Source organism: Struthio camelus, chromosome W, assembly GCF_040807025.1.
Source record: "Struthio camelus isolate bStrCam1 chromosome W, bStrCam1.hap1, whole genome shotgun sequence".
Taxonomy (NCBI): domain Eukaryota; kingdom Metazoa; phylum Chordata; class Aves; order Struthioniformes; family Struthionidae; genus Struthio; species Struthio camelus.
Genome location: NC_090981.1, coordinates 64474294 through 64493970, shown reverse-complemented (window position 1 = coordinate 64493970; position 19677 = coordinate 64474294). Strand labels below are relative to the sequence as shown.

At 43.6% G+C, this 19677-nt stretch overlaps 1 protein-coding gene across 8 annotated transcripts in view; it reads right to left on the bottom strand.

The window, feature by feature from the left end:
* Nucleotides 1–474: 474 nt before the first annotated feature.
* The window catches only part of LOC104138508 (SET-binding protein), a 267878-nt gene continuing 248675 nt past the window's right edge, over nucleotides 475–19677 (bottom strand). For 7 of the 8 annotated variants that reach the window (XM_068925068.1, XM_068925066.1, XM_068925067.1 and 4 more), the window contains 2 exons: nucleotides 8411–8578; nucleotides 475–2172 (listed from right to left, as the gene is read on the bottom strand). In XM_068925068.1, coding sequence (XP_068781169.1) covers nucleotides 1616–2172; nucleotides 8411–8578 — 725 coding nt within the window. In that variant the 3' untranslated portion in view covers nucleotides 475–1615. The remainder of the gene's footprint in view (nucleotides 2173–8410; nucleotides 8579–19677) is intronic. The other variant, XM_068925069.1, reaches the window with a different exon arrangement.

Genomic DNA, 19677 nt, shown 5'->3' with positions numbered 1-19677 from the left:
TCTTGAAAAAGAAATAAAATAAAGTTGAAAGTACCTATTTCAAATTTCAACAACTGACTTTTTTAAAAGCATTGTTACTGCAATGGAACAGCTTCATGTTCAGTCTTTGCTTTAGTTAAACATTTTAATTGGGCTGTGGAAATGGAGCTAGGGTGTTTCACCCAAGCTAAATCAATGGCTAACGTACAACTCGAATGAGAAATGTACAATTTGAACTGACCATTTAAAGAGACGATTTGTCACACACAGTTTGCATCCATGCAGACTGAGAGCTTTATAATTACATTATGTACAAAAAAAATTTTTTTTAGTTTATTAAGGCAACCACAACTTGGAGAACATGTCCAAAGTGGCATTAATACAATTGCAGTGGTGATACCCTTTGAACATTTTTATTTTTATTTTTCAGATAAGAACACTTATTCCTTTTCTTTTTTAAGAAATAATTGCCAAGAAAGAACCTATTTTCCATAGGGTTTTGTTTTCTATTTTTTTTAAAACAATCTACTTTAGCTATTTTCTTTAACAGAACATATCAAGGCATTGCTACCCAATGCAAATAATTCAGATCCTGGGTTTCCCATCAATTTCGCTGGGAACTGCAGGTGGTAAGAACTGGTAGGTTTGGGCCCTGTCTTTTTACTCTGTTTTTTTCTGTCCTATTTTTTTCTTTTCTCCTTTTTCTTTTTATTTTTTGGTGGTTTTGTCCATGTTTGCTATAACTCTATTCCCCAGAAGTGCCTTGCTGTTCTTGACTCATATGTACCGAGCATCAAAACAACTTGGTTGACAGATGACCCCTCTTTCACATGCCATTGAAAACGCCAAGTTGCTTCATAGAAACGTGCTATCATAACTGAATATCCATGTACACCTTATTTGAAATGCTATGATATTCCATCGTTTCTTGGGATAGCACTCGGAAAGAGTGCGTATGCATGTAAGGCTCTACTCTTCTATTGCCTATATTGCAGCTAGTTGTAACTAGGCAAGTAAATGAGAAAAAAAAATATAGATATAGTTCTAGCAGGAGTCAGGCATTGTGGGTAATGCTGCCCCAAAGCCTGGTAGGTATATAAAACTGGAAAAAAAAAAAAAAACCAAACAGATTATAACCAAGATCACAGTTGAGAAAATTACATTTTTTGTTGTTTTTTTTCCTTTTTTTTTTTTTACAGTGATTTCTACTATGGTATGGTTACTCTTAGTTTCACCTGGCCCACCAAACAGAATCAGAGTTGAGCATGCAGCTCTAACGACGACGTTCAGCTTACTGCGCGGACGACTTCCCGCTTCAGGGTACGGTATGAGAACAGCAATGCTGAGATGCAGGTTAGTTTTTGGAAATTCAGCAAAGTAGATGGTCTCGCTAACTTTGACACCCTCCCCGCCCTCCGTGCCCCCACCCATCCAACCCCCACCCTCGCCCCGTCCCCCTTTTTCCTTGGGGCTGGTGCCAAAGCTGATGAAGAGGAAGATGCTGGCCAGCTCTCCGCCAAGGGCTTCGGCTGCCGTGCTACTGAAGAGACGAGTGAGTCCGATGCTGCCGCAGGTGCCGAGCAGACCGCGCGCCTTCAGTCCTGGAGCGCCCCACGCTCGACGGGATGCCTTGGCGTTAGGGAAGGCCTTCGCTCTCGCTCCCTCTGCCTTTCCGATGCCGTTTCACCTTCACGTCCTCCTCCTCCTCCTGCGGGGACTTGCTTTTCCTCTTCCCGACTCGCGGCGTCCGAGGCGGAGGTAGGGGAGGAGGAGGAGGGGGAGGCGGGAGAGGAGGTGGCGGAGGTGGCGTCTCTCGAGCCATGTGTATGACAGCCTCGATGGTGGCCATGATTGTATCTTGGGTGGCTGCTTGCTCCAATAGTAAAGGATTCAGTGTAGGTCTCTGACCTCTTTTGCTGGGAAGGTCAACGCATTTTTCCAGAACGGGCATTTGGTCTCTGGAGTCTTCGTCGAATGAGAGAGGTTGCTTCCGGGGACGCCCTCTCCTTTTCTTGACGAAGTTATTGCCTGTCTTTGATTGTCTCTGCAGCCGCTTGGCTTTCAGGATTTTGTTCACATGATCCAGGTTCTTTTTCGTGGACAGGATCTTGGTGTAGTTACACATCTTGCGCACCTCACACTGGATTGCTTCGATTTCACGGCGCTTGAACCTTTTTTTCAGCGGTGGGCTGGCTGTTGGGAGACAAGGGCAGAAACGTGAATGGATAAGACAAAAGCGAATGGACACCATCCTTCTCCCACTGTTAGCACCACCAAGACTAGATGCTTTTAAGTCTTGTAGCCTAAATAGGAGCATTAAGACTGAAGAAACAATGGCCGTGCGACAGGACTCTTCACAGAAAAGTAAATTAAAAAATGAAAAGATTATTTACTGCAACGACAGTCCCAGAAGAATTGCTATTACTTCCTTTTTTACTAGCCTAGATGAAAACACTTGCAACTTTGACTATTAAGCAGTCCTCAGAGATCTCTCTGTGGCTCTCTCCTCTTCTAAAGCAACTAAATTTTTCTACGGCAACATTTTATTATGGGTTTCCTCACTGCCTCATTTCTAAACCTCCAGTGGGAGGGAAGAAAGGGCTGCTTAATGTAGGTGTCATATTGGCTTACCAGACTCGCTATTAAACTTTGTATACCCCACATATAAATTCTGGACGTCCTCCCCTTGGTCTTTAACGCTCAACATGGACGTCAGTTAGTACAAAAAGGTTTTCTTACTGAAACGAGTGGACACAGACAAGCTCCGTGGCTCACCTCACCTGTGGCAAATTCATTGCCCCTTCTTGGGTTTCTTTAATATCATCTCCGCAGATACTAGCTGAAACTACTCAGTCATATAATTGACTTTAATGGCCTCCAAAGTAAGCTTACTCCTGATTCAGATCACTGTAGTTGAGATCTGAATGAAGTCCAAAGTAGTTAAGTCTTCTGCCAAGGTCACGTCGTGAGTCATTGTCAGAGCTGGAAAGAGAACCCAGCAGTTCTTGGCTCCTGGTGCTTTGCTTAGGACACGAGACCTTGCTTGTTTTTCTTAAATTGTTTAATTGTTCTTTACTGAACGTGGCATCTGTTCAGAGTTCAGGATCTGCACATGGATTAGAAGTAACTACCCCTTTGTGAGAGAAAAGGACTGTATTAATTCTGCTGTTGCAATAACTGGTGCTCCCTTTCACTCCTAACATATCCGTTCTGCACTGCTGGAAAAGAAATGATGGAGTTCAGAATTTCTTTTCAGTAAAGAATAAAACATCCCACTAAATTAACCTCAGCCCACATCTACTTGCAAACTTAATTTACACCTGACTGTCAAGCAGTCATTTGGGTTTGAAATCCTTGAAGTTTCCGGAGCAGCCAAGATTTCGAGAAAGGTTCATTTGGGGGTTATCACTCCCTTCATGGCTAACAGCCCAATCTTCTAGCAGTAGTTTAAAATAAAGTTGCTATTGTAGCATTTTCTGTAGATAACCAGGAGCTGTCAAGTGGCAGAATCTCTCCTTGCTCACTATGGGATATGACAGTTTCAGCATACAAACCTCATTCACTGTCCTCCCCTTTCGGAGAACATAAATTATTGGCTCTTATACCACCATGTTGCTTGGATTCAGCAAAGAGCTTGCATAAACAAACCCAAGTTACAATGCAAGAAGTAGGAGTGAGTCATAAACAAAACACAGACATATGCTCTCTTATAAATAAAGACCTGGATGGCCAACTTCCCAAAGTCTGGTTTTCATTAATTACAAAACAAAATACATTTTCCATATGTAACCTACTCCCCACACCAAAAAGAAAAATAAAACCCATTTATAGTTTGTGATTCACAGAAGACAAAAGAAAAGAGAAAAGCAGTCATTTTGGTACCAAAGAAAAGGCAAAAGGAAATGAAATATTGAAATTGCTAGAGATAATCTAATTAGTTGCACAAAACTCCTCTCAAGTAGGTCACCCCTAAAAAGTGTTGATTTAAGAGCCCTAAGGGCAAGTGGCAGTGAGTGAGTTATTTCTCAGTCATCTGATCAAAAAGGTTAGATCCCTGTCACACAAAACAATTACTTTCATCCGGCCTCACTGCTGATTGATTGACATATATTTTCCCAATATTTCCAGCTCTAAGCATTCAACTCCTTTGAGTCACACCTCTCTCAACCCTTCTCTAGTCCTAAGAGTGGCTTCAGGTCATGAGATTTTAAGAAATCAAACACTTTGCACACCCCTCGTATTTGCTGTCCGCATTTTGCCTTTCATGGCTACATTCAGGGCACATTTTCAAGATTTCCTTTGTAAAACCCATATGTTCAAGAGGCAATTTTTTTGCAGAAACCAAAATCGAAAAATTTCAGCTCATGGTGGAATCTGGAATGTGAGAAAAAACAATACAAATTGCAAGGTCCATGGTGAAATCAAGAGATTCTGCATTAATCTTGTTTTTCAATACAAAGAAAGTAAGCCAAAGGACAGGAAATTAATCTGAAAAAAAAAAAAAAAACCACTAGCCAAGTATCTGCAAAGATTTTATGTCTTTACTGAGTTCTATCACTATCTGCTATTTCTGCAGCTCAGCATCAACATCCCATTGCAGTCAGTGGAGATCTAGTCAGTATGGGCTTGTTTTTCTAAAGTAGGAGCCTTTCGAGATGACCATGGGAACCCTTCTGAGACCTGGAGACTGGACAAGGAGGGTGCGAGTGTCCTGTAAATCCTGCGTCCTATCCACCAGCCCCGAAGGGTGTCTTGGACACCCAAATGGTCCAAGGCACCCAGGCTTGGCAAACTGAATGGAGCCCAACAGCAGGTAAACAGTGACCATGCTGTGTGGACGTAGGTGTTTGCTTTCTGCTGAAATGCCTAGCTCTCCAAGATTAACTAATACGAAGAGAGTTATGGGTAGATGCCTACAATTAGGTGTAAATCTATGAACTCAATACCAGTAGCAGTGTCTTCTGGCATGATGTTTACATACTGTGCCCTTTTATAACCTAGCAAGCAGGCATCCCCTTCCCCTTTGGACTGAAACTTATCTTCTCAGTTAGGAAGAAGTTGCTCTGTGCTGGCTTACCACACTAATTTTTCTTTTGTAAATGCTTTGGAGTGTTTATTACTTTCTCAGGAAGCTTGTTAGAAACTACTAATATTGTTTTTGCCTTTCTCCCTAGTAAGCCTCTGAACTCACAACTTTTAGAAAATATTTGAGCTGTGTTACATATTCTGTCAATGGTCAGAACATGTCTTGAATAATTAATATGCTTTATATCCAGCTTTTCTGAAGGAAATGTTTGGAAAGCCAGTATTACTATTTTGCATTATAGTCAGGGACATCGGATTCTACATTTGGAACGGAGAGACTGTGTGGAAAGGAGTCTGATGCGTCTGCAGGGGGAAGATTTGATGAGGTGTGCATATGACAAAATATCAGTGAGATCTGCCAAAATAAACCACTATTAGAGTGAGAGCCATTAGGTGTTATCAACTCATCTGGAAGCTCTTGGTGAGCAATCTTTGATACAAAATATTTTGCTGTATTGCCATGTGATATACTGCTCAGCTTAAAATCAAACCTGAGTACTAAGCTTTCCAATTTTACTCAGGCAGATCGTGCCCAACTCTGGACCCTAGTTTATCTTCATCACTTTTAGACTTCATTGCTCTCCTGCAGCTACTTTACATTTTGCACATGGAAGCCTTGATGTGGGAGGAAGACTTTCGTCTTGCTCTGTCCAGTGGAAGTCATCTAGCGAGGGCTGAAGAGGAGGCGAGGAACAGTAACGCCACATCCGTGCACAGGCAGATGAGGAGGGAGTACGCTCCTAAAGAGAAGATACAACAAGACGGCAGCCTCTGTATAATGGAGAGTGTGTGGCGGGGGGACGGTGCTGCATGGGCGCAGCTATCTCCCTACGCTTCCCCAGGCTGCAGGGCCGTGCATTGCCTCCATGAAGGCCTGACACTACTTGGCACAATCTGGCCCAAAGTGAACAGAGATTGCAACTACTTGAAGCTGCACAGGCACAATAAGAGCTTGTCTGAACCTTCACTTGCTCTGTGACTGTTCCCAACTGTGGATGTCTACCTACTCACAGTGATCAGGCCATTTCTTCTCAACGCAGCTGCATATAGAGACAGCTTGAATTTGACACCGCAGAGAGGTGCGGGAAGAGACACCTTCTCGTCTTCCCACCACAGGACCTGCCTGGAGACTTGGAAGGACAGAGAGGAGCAAGCCATAACCTCAAAATCCAAGACTGTGGAAAAAAGCAGTCAGAGCTCAGCAAAAGGAAGAACTCAACTGTCAGTGAAAGGCTGTCAGGAGACAAATGCCTCCTGATTTTCCTCTTCCTCCACACAGAGGACCCTTTCTGGAGGAGATCTTTCTCTGAGCTCTCCAGAGAGCATTGGGAGAGGGAAGAAGTCTGCCTCCCAAGACACCGGTAATTCAGATAAGCCTCAGCAGTTCGGGACTGCTATCTGCAAACAGCTGTGTGAGGCTTGCCCTCTGCTATTAGACACGCACACTGCGGTACCCTCTGCAAACGCTGCGTCTCGAGCGCAGGCTGTGAAAACAAACCGCAGAGTTACACGCCGGCACTGCACTCTGCCGCTGCTGCTTTCTCTCCAGCCAAGCCTTGGCGCTTTCCCTCCATCCTTTCCCCGCTCTCCATACACAAACAACCTCACCTAGCCACCTCAAGTAAGTCACAAGCATTGCAAATAAACCAGCAGGAACTAACTTTAAAAAAACAGCCTTACATATTTAAAATAAGGTACATGAAGGACTGGAGTTTCTCCCCTCCCCGGGGTACATAACGCAGTGTTGCTCCGTCTCACAGCCGGAGAAAAATGGAAATGACCGCAGACCACGCCGGGAAGTCCCAGAGGATTAATAAGACGCAGGAAATAGCTTCTGAGGCAAAGAGAGAAAGCTCGACCGAACCTATACATTTCCAACGGCGGTTTAAAGCAGGCCGAATGACCTACTGCAGCATAGTGTTGCTAAAGGAGGAGGCAAGCCCAGGCAGATCACACTGCTTGGAGGTTCTCCATTAGTATCCCCTAACATTATTCGGGAAGGCTTTGGTATATCCGTGGCAGGAGAGATCAATCTTCCTGCCTGTCATTCTAGATCCCTTCGGAGGTGCCTGAGGCCACTCACCAGAGCACTGTACAGAGAAGACCGTTTGCTCAACAGCTGGGCTCGGTTTGTCGACTTGGTTTCGACGGAGAAATTTTCAAAGAGCTCCCCATTAATTACAGGAAACCCGTAGCACTGTCCTGTTTTCCCATTAACACAGTTTCGCTCAGTTTTCACTAAATTATTTCCACATCTGGGCTACAGATAAACCAACAATTTAATTAGCCTTCTGAAAATGGAAAGAATGAACTATGCAGTCAAGCATATACTTTCATCTTGAAACTGATCATAAAAAATTTCTGCGCTTCCATTCTCCGCTGCATTAAAATTCTGTCCTTAGTTTATATATAGAAAAGTATTAGAGGTTAAATGGAGACTCCTGATTTTTCTTACATAAAAATTTATCTTTAGAGAAGCAACTTTACAGCATGGATCCCTTGTTTTCACTATTTATTCAGGAGACTAGAGGAAAATCAAAAGGAATACACTGAAACAGCACTTCCAGTCACATAATTAAACATGCTCTCATATCACTCTGTGATACAAGTAAATTTTTGGTGAATGTGGAGTCAGACGTTTGAAATGACCAGGAAACTCCTAATGGGTGGACGCAGGGTAACGTACTGAAGATTCCCCATTCACTGGAAATTAAGACACAACGCAAGATTAACTTCTTTATCCAGGCTGAGAAAAGGCACGGCGATGACTGAATAACTTGACTCAATTTCTGACCGTATAAAGCTATCAGTTTTCTGATCTGATTCAAAATAAAAGCATAAAACAGAAGTTGATTGAAAAACATGTTACTCTGACTTATTTATTCCAATATATTTTAAACCACAGTTCATTGCACCAGACAATTTCACATTTGCAGGACAGAATATTATGCTAAAATCACTGAAGTATACAACAAGAAATCTCATCTGCTCTTTAGATATTCACTGTGTTTTCAGCATGTTCATACTACAGGGATGGGGACATTCAAAAAAAAAGAACAGGCCTCAGAAGAGCACTCACGAGTTATAGTCCCCTGCTAGACTCTACGCCTTGCTCCTTTTGCCCTTATTATTGCACAAATGGTAGTAGTATACGCATGAAATAGATTTGATATGCCAAGATATCATCATGATAACAAAATACTAGAAAAATTACAGCCTGATTATCACATCAGATATGCACAATTGCAACTACTACTCAGATCAGGAAGAGCTGTACAAGCATGCATGGAGTCCCGAAGGAAGAAGATGAAGAATAAATAGAGGGGATGGAGGAAAACAACATTACCTGCTTCAGATGTTGCTGATGATGAAGGTAAGAGAGATAATACTGGAGTTGGCATTGCAACACTGTCAACAGCTGCTGGTTTCCTTCTGGTCATCATGTTACAGGCAGAACTTTCCATTTTACTATGCAGTGAAGTCTGATCTGCTTTTAAGTGGGGACCTGAAATTCCTGGGGAAAGAAACAAAATTTGGATGAACCCTGACGAAGTAACCTAGCTAGAGAATATCTGCAAACGGGTAACCAGTTACGGTGTTTGCTGTCCCGATATATTTCCATATTTCCCACTATATGTGCTTGGAATGTGGTCTTGATACTAGCAAGGATCATGGGTTTTGTTTGCTTTTAATAGTTTTGCTTCAGGATGTACCATCACTGATCTCTAAAAACAATGGTAAACCAACACAGTAATTCCACACGACTGCTTTTTCTTCTCAGAGTAAACACACACACACATACACACACATATGTATACAGACAGACATGCTTCATATCTCTATTCAGTCGCATTGTCTATTTATCACTCCCTGGGCAGTGTATTCTCCACACACTTACATACTTCTCTACTTACATACTACTCTACAGTCACTTGACTCAGTGGGTGTTTTGTCTGAGTAAGGACCAGGCATCAGAAACAGCCTGAGCATGTAATTCTCTATCTAAAGCACACTGCACTTTTACTTGTTCTTTAGGAATCCCCTTCCTAATGAAAATTTACCTTGCAAGTCATCAAAGAGGTGGGAGCATATGAAAAAGAAAGAAAAATACCTTTGTGATACACTTCTCTAGCAACAGATTCTGAAGGAATCAGAATTATTCTCACATGGACTACAGCATGGAACAAGTGAGAGTGGTAGAAATACTCCAAAGAGATCACATGTTTCAGAAAAATAATGGTTATGCAAGAAGGGCTGGTAGATTCCTTCCTTGGAAAAGTTTCTCAAACCTTGTCATGATTTGAACCTATTTTGTTTGCTTGTAAATGTGTCAGATTCCAACTGCTTAGGTTGAAATTTTACATATTAGATAGCCAGCTCTGTCTGATATATCTGAAAGTGCATCCAGCCATTTATATATAATGTGTGTGTGTGTGTGTGTGTGTGTGTGTGTGTGTGTATACATATTGCATGTACATATGTAAGTACAGGAATTTACCAAGTGGAAAGGCAGCCAAAATGGCTCAGTCATTTTTTTACAATAAAGCTGTTTTTTTTGCCCTTTTTAGAAAATGCCTAGCAGCTGCTTCTTTATGAAATTCCGGTAGCCCTTACTCTGCTAACTTATGAAAACTTGCTCCCAGTTTCTGCTATGCTGGGCTTCAACATATCTGGGGCAGTCATTTATTTTTCAAAGGCAAACCCTCACAAACTGCTTATCCTTTCAAAACTCAGCCTGCACTCGGATCTCAAAGATATATTAGATTTAAGCAATTAAACTAAACTACATGACACAGAACCCCAGAATGGCTGAGGGTGGAAGGGACCTCTGGGGGATCCTGGCCCCTGCTCAAGCAGGGTCAGCGAAAGCAAGCTGCCCAGGACCGTGTCCAGCTGCGTTTTGCCTATCTCCAAGGATGGAGATTGCACAGTCTCTCTGGATAACCTGTTCCAGTGGTAAACCACCCTCAGAGTAAAAAAGTGTTTTTTTCTTATGATTAAATGGAATTTACTATATTTAAATTTGTGCTCATTGCCTCTTGTTCTGCCACTGGAGACCACTGAGAAGAGTCTGGCTCCATCTGCTTTACTCCCTCCCATCAGATATTTATACACATGGATAAGATCCTCCAGAGTTTTCTCTAGGCTAAACAGTTCCAGCTCTCTCAGCTTCCTCTTGTAGCCCTTAATCATCTTCGTGGCCCTCCGCTGGACTCGCTCCAAGGATGTCCATGTCTCTCTTGCACTAAGAAGCTCAGAACTGGGTATAGCAGTCTAAGTGTGGCCTCACCAGGGCTGAGAAGAGGGGAAGGATCACCTCCCTCGACCTGCTGGCAACACTCTGCCTAATGCATCAGGACACAACTGGCCTTTGCTGCAAGGGCGTGCTGCTGGCTCATGGTCAAATTTGTGTCCACCAGAACTCCCAGGTCCTTCTCCTCAAAGCTGCTTTCCAGCAGATCAGCCGCCAGCCTGTAGTGGTGCATGGGGTTATTCCTCCGTAGGGGTAGGACTTTGCACTTCCCTTCGTTGAACTTCATGAGGTGCCCCTCTGCCCATTCCTCCACCTGCTGAGGTCCTCTGAATGGCAGCACAATCCTCTGGTGTATCAGCCACTCCTCCCAGTTTTGTAGCATCCGCAAACTTGCTGAGGGTGCATTTGATCCCATCACTCAGGCCACTAATGGAGATGTACTTGTAGCCTTTCTTGTTGCCCTTCACGCTCCTCACCAGATTCAGCTCCAGGCTTTGGCTTTCCTAACCCCATTTCTGCACACTTGGACAGTATCTCTCTATTTCTTCTGAGTCACCTGTCCCTGCTTTCTCCTCTTGTACACTTCCTTTTCATGTTTTGTCAGGAGCTGCTTGCTCGTTAATGAAGGCCTCCTGCTGCCTTCGCTTGTTTGCCTTCTGCTTGGGACGGACCATTCCTGAGCTTGGAGGAAATGATCCTTGAATATCAGTCAGCTCTCCTGGACCACTCTTCTCCACAGGATAGTCTCCCATGCCTTCTTTCAAGAACGTCCCTGAAGAGGTCGAAGTCTGCTCTCCTGAAGTTCAGTGTTGTGATTCTGCTATTTGCCTTGTTCCTGCCTCTCAGGACCCTCAGCTTCACCATCTCACAGTCAATGCAGCTAAGACTGCCCCTGACCTTCACGCTTCTGAACAGCACTTCCCTGTGTGTAAGTACAAGGTCCAGCAGAGCACCTCTTCTTATTGGCTCCTTGATCATTTGTGTCAGGAAGTTGTCATCAATACACTCCAGAAACCTCCTGGTTTTGTCTGTGCCCTGCAGTAGTTTTGTCCTTCCAGCAGATATCGGGGTGGTGGAAGTCTCCCATGAGGACTTGAAGGTGAGGCTTCTTCTGCTTGCCTGAAGAAGGCCTCATCTACTTCTTCCTGATCAGATGGTCAATAGCAGACACCAGCCATGTTGACCATATTGGTCCACCCATTAATCCTGACCTATAAACTCTCAAAAAGCACCTCACCTGTCCCTCAGCAGACCTCCCTGCATTCCAGCTGCTCTGTCAAATAAATAGCAACTGTCCCTCCTCTCCTTCCCAGTCTATCCTTCCTAAAAAGCCTGTATCCATCCATTACAGCATTCATAGCCCTGCAAGTGCCCAGAGACTTCTAATTCCTCGTTTGTGTGCATTCCATGCTGTGTGCATTAGCGTACAGGCACTTTGAAGTGGCTCCCAGTCGTGATAATTTCCCAGAAAAGGTATGAGAGCTTCCCCATAATGCTGTCCTGGATGTGCTTCCTTATTTGTGTGCATATGCTGAAAGTGGGCCCTTTTCAGCTCTGTTTTGTTATTTAGGAAGTCTCTCCCGCCTACCTAATCCTGCACCCTTTGATTGCTAGCCTGGTCCACCACTTTCTCGCCTGAGTGTGGGCCATCATCTCCCTCCTCTGTTGTTTCTAGTTTAAAACTTTCCTCACCAGGTTGTCCAACCCGTCAGCAAAGACACTTCTGCCCTCACTTAGTCAGGTGGATCCTGTCTCTTCCTAGCAGTCTTCAGACCTCACAGGGGGTCCCATGGTCATAAAAAACAAATCCCTGCTGCCAACACCAGCTGTGCAACCAATCATTGACCCACAGGATCCACATCCACTCCTCCTCAAGCTCTTTCCCCTCGCCAGCAGGACTGAGGAAAAAAACTACTCGGGTCCTACTGTCCTTGGCCATCACCCTCAGAGCCATATAGTCCTTCATGATATGTTCCAGCTCTCCTCTCTCCTCTGGCCAGACAAGCCTCCGTCGAGGCCTCTGATGTACCAAAGGCAGCTGCTCCAGTCGGTGCTGGGGACTGGGCCCTGTGAGGTGTCACCACCATTGCTGAGGATGTTCATGCTGCCCTTAGCAGAATTTCTCTTGATCAGCAGGAAAAGCTGATAGAGCTCGTCGGAAGCTGCTACAGCTTGCTAGACGTCATGGCCTCCTGTAGCTATCCTCCTCCAGCAAGAGTAGGTACCCTAAAGTTCCTCAAAGAGTTTGCAGGAGTTCCCTGATGATCCCCAAAGAAGTTCCCAGAAGATCAAGAACATCTCAAAGCAGAGTGCAGAAACTGTGTGCTTGGTTGCTGCATCTGTTGGCTTCACTCAACCTCTCTAGACATGAGCTAACATTTCCTTCAGAGCTGCCATGAACATTGCTGCCTTTGTCCCTGCATATGAAACGTGAAATAACAGGGATCCTCTGATATTGTGGAAGAGGTCTCCACCAGACTCAAGCACAGAAGAGCTGCGGTGGTGAGAGGAGTCTGAGAGACCAGGTGCAAGAGACTAGGCCACTCCAGGATAGGAGTCCTGATGAAAAGCCTAGGGACTTAATGAATGAGAATGGGTCTAAAACAGACAGGACCGAGATAGGTTTGTAGCAGAAGAGATCACGGCTTGGTGGAGATATGCAGAGGAGTCTCTGGCTATTGGACCGCACATCCTTCCACAGCCTCAAATCAAATAGTAAAAGTATCTCAAATTGTATCCATTCAACTTTAATCTCTCTCTTCTATTGCAAATGAGAACAATAATATACCTCTCAACTCAAGAGCAGTGCTGTGAAAATAAAATTATCAACATTCATGAAACATTCATCTACTCATAGCAAAGTTTAGAAATGCAGAATAAATGAGACATGAGGTCACACACTGAATAACGAGAGGAAAATCAAACTATCAAACAGCTGTGCATTAGGTGAGTGCTATACATTGAATAAAGCTGTGTTCCATAGAGAAACTGGGGTATTTGACCTGGTAATTATGCATATGGGATCAGAGCACTACAGAACTATGCCTATACAAAAAAGGAGCTGAAATAAAGCTTCACAACTTCGTAGTGCCACAACAGTATTTGTTCATGAATGCAGTTTGTCTGCAAGAAATGTGTGTATGTCAGTGTATGCATCAATATGCATATACATACATGCATGTGCATATGGTACATAGTAATGCTAACAACCTCATAAACTCAACATCTGGTTCTAATTAAGCTGGAGGGCCTACATAAAGAGCCGTATGAAAACATGCAGCTGTAACCTGTTGACCTCTATTGATAAAAAAAAAAAAAAAGTCTCTGTGAAGCTGTGCTTCAACATATCAAGGGACAGTCATTCATTTTTCAAAGGTAATCCCTCACAAACCACTTATCCTCTCAAATCTCTACCTGCACACAGTGTTTGCATTAGGGACCCTGATTTATGGATTCCCACTCCTTGGATGGAGAGGCCTACTTCCTGTTGCCGTGGTTACTTGGATCTTGGTTCAAGGTTAAACTACTCCCAAATCAAAATCAGTGGCAGGCACAGCATCTAACAGCCAGGTTATTGACTACCCTAGGATGCTTAAAGGTCAAAGACCAAAGTGCTGCTCACTGCCTTTGGGGGTGAGTCAATATTTTCAATATTTTTATTCTGTTTCTTCTGAAGAAGCAGTTGCTGCTCAATTACCACCTATCTGGGTTTAGCAAGGTCATACAAATCACTGAGGAAAATCCTCCTCCTACAGATGAGATACAAATGTAATGAATTACTTCAAAGCCTATGTGGTCCAATGGCAGCTCATCACCGGTGAATCGTGGCTTCGCTCGCCTGTGTTTTGTTCCATACACTTTGTTTCTTCGCTCTGCATCACTCACCTCACTGAAAGTTATGTCTGAGCTGAGAAACAGGAGTAATTGACTGCTCGGGAGCTGCTAATAAGTAAGAACCATCAGATTTCTTTCACGGATATCAAAAGGCAAGCAGAAGCACTGAGGTGCTGTTGGAAACTCAAGGAGGCACCATGATTTGCAATGCTTCACCTGGCATCGGTGGCAGACCTATCCCTTGAGTGGACAGACCGGGCTGACGCAGTGTCGTTCCCTTTCATTGGTCTTTTCTTCTCATTTTGGGTGTTCTGCTTAACAGGCCACACATAAGGGGTCCCCACAATTCACTCCACCTTTGAATCACGGGAAAATGAATCCTCCTGACATCTCAGTTCCACAACGCTGTCCAGAGTTTAGAGTTTAAAATTCACGTAGCCCATCATCCCAGGGTATCTTAGCCTTTGCTGCTGTCCCAGCGAAGGGGAGAGAGTGCAAGCTGATGCATACAGCTGGCCTGAGTCCAATCTTATTTACCGCCTGGCTTTCTGTGGGTCTTTGTGGATTTCCTCTAATTTAGAACCCCCTTAAATGAGATATCCCACTAAAGATTCATATCTTAACTTTTCTGAGTCCTGCTGATATCACAGATTATAGCGCACGCACATGCAAGTAAGCAATGGGGGGACAAAGCAGAGAGGAAATCAATCATTGTTTAATGAAAAAGGGCAAAGGGAAGGGATAGCTTCAAAAGCAAGGGGAGACAGAAAGGAGATTATAAAGAACCTAAAACAACAATGGCATGATTATAAATAAATAACCATAAAGATCGTAAATAAAAGGGCGAATCAGGAGTAGCACTATTTGAGTTCAAGGCAGACTGGCAGAAAGCCCGTGCAGGGGGAAACAATAATGATGTAAAACTGGCCTTTTCTTAAAGAGTTACGGGTCCCCAGATACTTGGATAAAAAACTGGCATTCTTCATTCACTGGCTAGGCAACTTCTGAGCTCTGGCTGATAATTAATACATTAATTTTAAAGGCCTAGTCATTATTGTTTTGTTATTAGGTATTTGCATTGCAAGTAATGTGGTTGAGTTCCATCGTGCTAGGCTCTGTACAAACGGATTAATTAACAGCCCCTGCTTTCCTGATAGATCATGTTCACTCTGCTTATTGCATTCATCTGTTTTCTCTCATCTTGTACTTATATGGAAAGCTTCTTGGACAACATCCACCTTTTCTTCTTTTATTTGTGTACAGAATCTGGTACGATGCACAGCCAGGCTGGAACTCTTAAGTGCCAGTTCGAAAGAGATAATAAATACGAATTTGCCATGGAAAACCAGAAAAAAAAAAAAAACAGCAGATAAAATTGATCTCTGCGAAGATACTGCTATGGAGGATTTTTCCTTAGAGAGTTCATTATACTGGATTTCATACTCCCCACAGAACTCTGGAAAGCCGTTGCTCTACTTAAATTGTTTATGCATCAGGCCATTGTTATCGGAAAACTCTTCCAGAGGATTTCTCCCCCAGTCTCTTTGCACAACGTAGCTACACAGTGCAGTTGTATAGGAACGCACATCTAAACATTAAGCTGGCCATATTATTTGCATTTTGATAATGGCTCCGTTTTGAATAAAGAACCAGGAGTAACCTCATATCTGGGTGATTTTTTTTTTTTAAGACTGATTTTAAATAAATCAGTCAAAAGTTTGGCATTGCATCATATCCCAGAAGGGAGAACTGAATTACTATGTGATAAATGCAGTTAAGGAAAGTAATTATTCTTCTTAAAGTAATATTATTACCTTTCTAACTTATGGAATTCATTTCCCTGGCTTCTATTTGACGTGTATTATCATTTAAAAATAACTGTACTTTCAATGTACAGCACTGCTTTATGGCTTTAGGTCCTTTTATCTTCCTTCTTTTTCCACTATCACATTAGAGACTTCAAATTTACCTGTTCTATGAGGGAATTCTATTCTACCGGACGTGCCTCCCTGAATAAAACCAAGATCCTGCAGAATAGTAATAATAATAACAAAAAGCTCTCACTGTCAACAGGCAAAAATTTAAGACACGAAAACTGCTTTGTTTCATTCCAACTATTTTCCTACCTCTATTTTTTTTTTTTAAATCAGGATAGCTTCAGACTCTAGAGAAAGAGAGAGAGAGACCGAGAAAGCCATCATTAGACAGATCTTCTGATCTTTATCTGCAGTAGCACAGTCAGAAGAGCTAATGCTATGATGATAGCTTTGAAATCTCTTAGGAATTGGATAAAGAGAAGCGATAGTGATGAACTCCCAGCTAATAAACACAGAGTGCTTATTTCTGCAGAATGATCAATTTCCAGATGTCCTGAGGCTTGTCTGATACAGCTGATTTACTCATTCTCCCTCGCTTCACTAATAAAGCTCAAGTCCAACATCAGATTAGCGAAGCGCCAGATTTCTTAAAGGGGCAGGAGGAGGGCTGGCAGCATGGCAGGCAAATGCTGGGAGACATACTAATCTCTTCTGCCTCCTCCTATAACCACCAAGCTGTCTTAAACAGCTGCCTTCCTCTGCTGAAATCATACACTTTATCCGCTTTGGGTTAGTACAGTAATACAGACAATTAATTTGTTATCTTGTTAGTGGAAATTTAATGCAATGATCTAAAAGAACTCTTACATATTGTGATAAACTTTAGTGCCTCCAGGGCGCTTCTCTTCCATAGGACTCATTTCACATCCCATCCATTATGTAAATGAGATGTGGAAATAGTTTAGTTCCCCTAATGTATCTGTACACTGATAGATTGCACAGAGTCAGCCCTACTGAAACTAATGAGGTTAAATGCGTCTTGCCGTTCCTTTCTACTTGGGTGAATCGCTGCGCCTGACTTCAAGAAACGCGGTGCGAGGCTTCCTCTTTCCTTCTTCGTGGCGATAGCTGTGTTTCCCGACAGTGAGCACAGGGGCTCCGTACCTGAGGCTGAGCAGGGCGTTACTCAGGCAAGCGGAGCAGCAGCTGTTGCTGCACCCAGACGTGGGGTTGCCCATGCAAGCTCCAGACCACTCTCCGTTTTGGGAGGCCCCGGCACGGCGGGCAGTTGCGGGCTGCAGCTATCAGCAGTGTGTAATGACATGCAATGTGTAGCTGCTAACGTTATCCGTGCATGAAGTAAATCCAAAGAGGAATGGAGAAGAACACTTCATTGTGGTCCTCATCACAAGGAGTTCTCAAATCCCCCCTGCCCCTCCAGCTACAAGGACGATCAGCTGTAATTGGATTCAAAAGGCCAATCTCCCTCCCGTTTCAGCTTCGTGTTTGCTGTGAATTAGCCTTCCTAGGAGACGGAGCCTTGAGCCTGGCAGTTTGGGTTTGCTTTGGGAGTGCTTTTTCCAGGAAGAACTACGAATTCTCTGTTTCATACCCTTCCCACCTCCTCTGCATATTGCAAGCCTGGAAGCAGAAGGCAGCAGAATCAGGAGACTACGGAATACCGGCTGGGGAGCCTTGGCCATGGGAGAGGACAGGATGCACATCTGAGAGTTCAATCACTCACAGATTGAGAGGTGAAAAGGCATCTAACGGAGCCGCTGGAAGCAGCTTGTACTCCAGTACGGTACAAAACCGTAACACAATGTGGCGTAGAGGGGTGCTCGGTCTCAATTTACTCCAGCCCTCCCTACGTGCCCTTCCCATGCCTCCAGGCCCTTTAAACTGTGCAGGAGTGAAATTTGAAAATGTCATGGAAGAAAGCACTGACATTAGTCATGCCAGGAAGCGATGAATACATGAAATGAGGATTTCCAGTAGAACTTGGAACAAAGTAGGAGAAAGCGTTGGTTATATTCAGGTGACAGCAATCAATAAATTTAATGAGAAAAAACCTAAGGGTTCAAAAGGCTAAATCAGAGCCAAAGGCTCCAGGATGCCCGGACTTGTGAACAAGGATTTAAGCTAAAGGGGCTCGCTGAAGGATTCAGAGTCAAAGGCTCTTCCTGCCCAGGACCTACACCTTTCAGTTCAGCAGAAAGTTGCAGATTACAGTTGCTGCAGACTGACAGAATCAAGAGAGACAGAGAGCGACTGCTGGTGCTGAAGACAGGAAATTCACTGTGAAATATCTCAGAGGATGAATCATTTAATACACAGTGATGAAGAACTAAATCCTGTTGCAGATGGGGAAGGAGAAAAATTAAAATCTTCAAAAGGAAGGAAAAGAAAAAGAAATGCTTAAGGAAGTAAAGGAAGAGTGGGTGGAAAGGTTCTTTTTAAGGCATAAAAAGCCATTAGATACACGGAAGGCAGAAATAAAAAGACTTGCAGCTAGAAGCACGACACTACCGGGAGGTGAGTAGTCACACTGAAATGAACTGTCACAGTTGATGAGGATATGCTCGTTGGGGAGGAAGAAAAAAGAAGATAGGATTTCTTTCTCAAGAACACAGCTGAGAAAAGACAGATGGGGGAATTTCAGTCCGTAAGTAATGAGAAGAGTCAAGGGTGGTGTTTTGAGTTGTTGTTTTTCTTAACAACAGGGATGATCATTTTTAAACGTGGCAGATAGCGCTGATATCCCCTAGGCAAATGGAGCTGGGAACAGTTCGTATTTATCACAGATTAAATGGGACACTGACAGCTGTGGTAGCAGTGTGCTGGCATGAAGCACAGGCAGGTAGAAGAGTCAAGCCACGAGTGGGGGGAGGATGAATGAGGCACATGGACTGGGCTGGTGCAAGGAGGGAGTCATTTTTCAGGCGCGGCCAGCGTAGAAAGACAGAGAGAAGAAAGCATTGTAGAAACGGTGATGAACACTCAGAGAAGGTAGGAAAATAATTAGCAAGATTCTCGTTGAAAAACTTACACGTAGTGAGGAAAAACATTGCACTATTCCTCCAGGAAGTGTAAAGCCTAGGCTCTCCCTACCTATGCATCCGGTAGAAGGCAATATCTGTATGACGGATAAAGTTAGGTGGTACTCCTTCTTTTTAACTGAAACGCAGTATTTGCATTAAACCTATGTAAGTTCTCCTTTGGCAATGTGTATGTTAGAAAAGTAAAAAGTACCACGCAGAAGCAAACGCTTGCCCATCCCCATTGCCCATCGCACAAAAGGAAAGTCAAAGGAAGAGGTAGTCACCGCCACCATCTGATTTAGTCCAGCAATATTTGAAGCGTTTTCCAGACGGGTCCATCCTATCTGGTCACTGCGGCAGCAAGCTAAGGGGGGTGTACTCCCGCGATAGGCTCTTGGAGTCAGGCAGGATGAGGACGGGCTGAAACGCTTTACCTAAAGTCAGTTATAGAGCTGATAAGAGCATCCAGGACTGCTGACTTCTGAGTTAGTGTTTTCCCTATTGGGCCACATGGTCTTTTCATTTTTCTGCTTTATCTGTAATAAGCTATGCCCCAGTTCATACAACGAGAAACACTCTGAGTATGACATGCATTTGAAGTGAAATCTCAGCACTTAATGGAACTCCCAGTATACTCTGCAATCTAGTAGACTGAAACTGAGGAGTT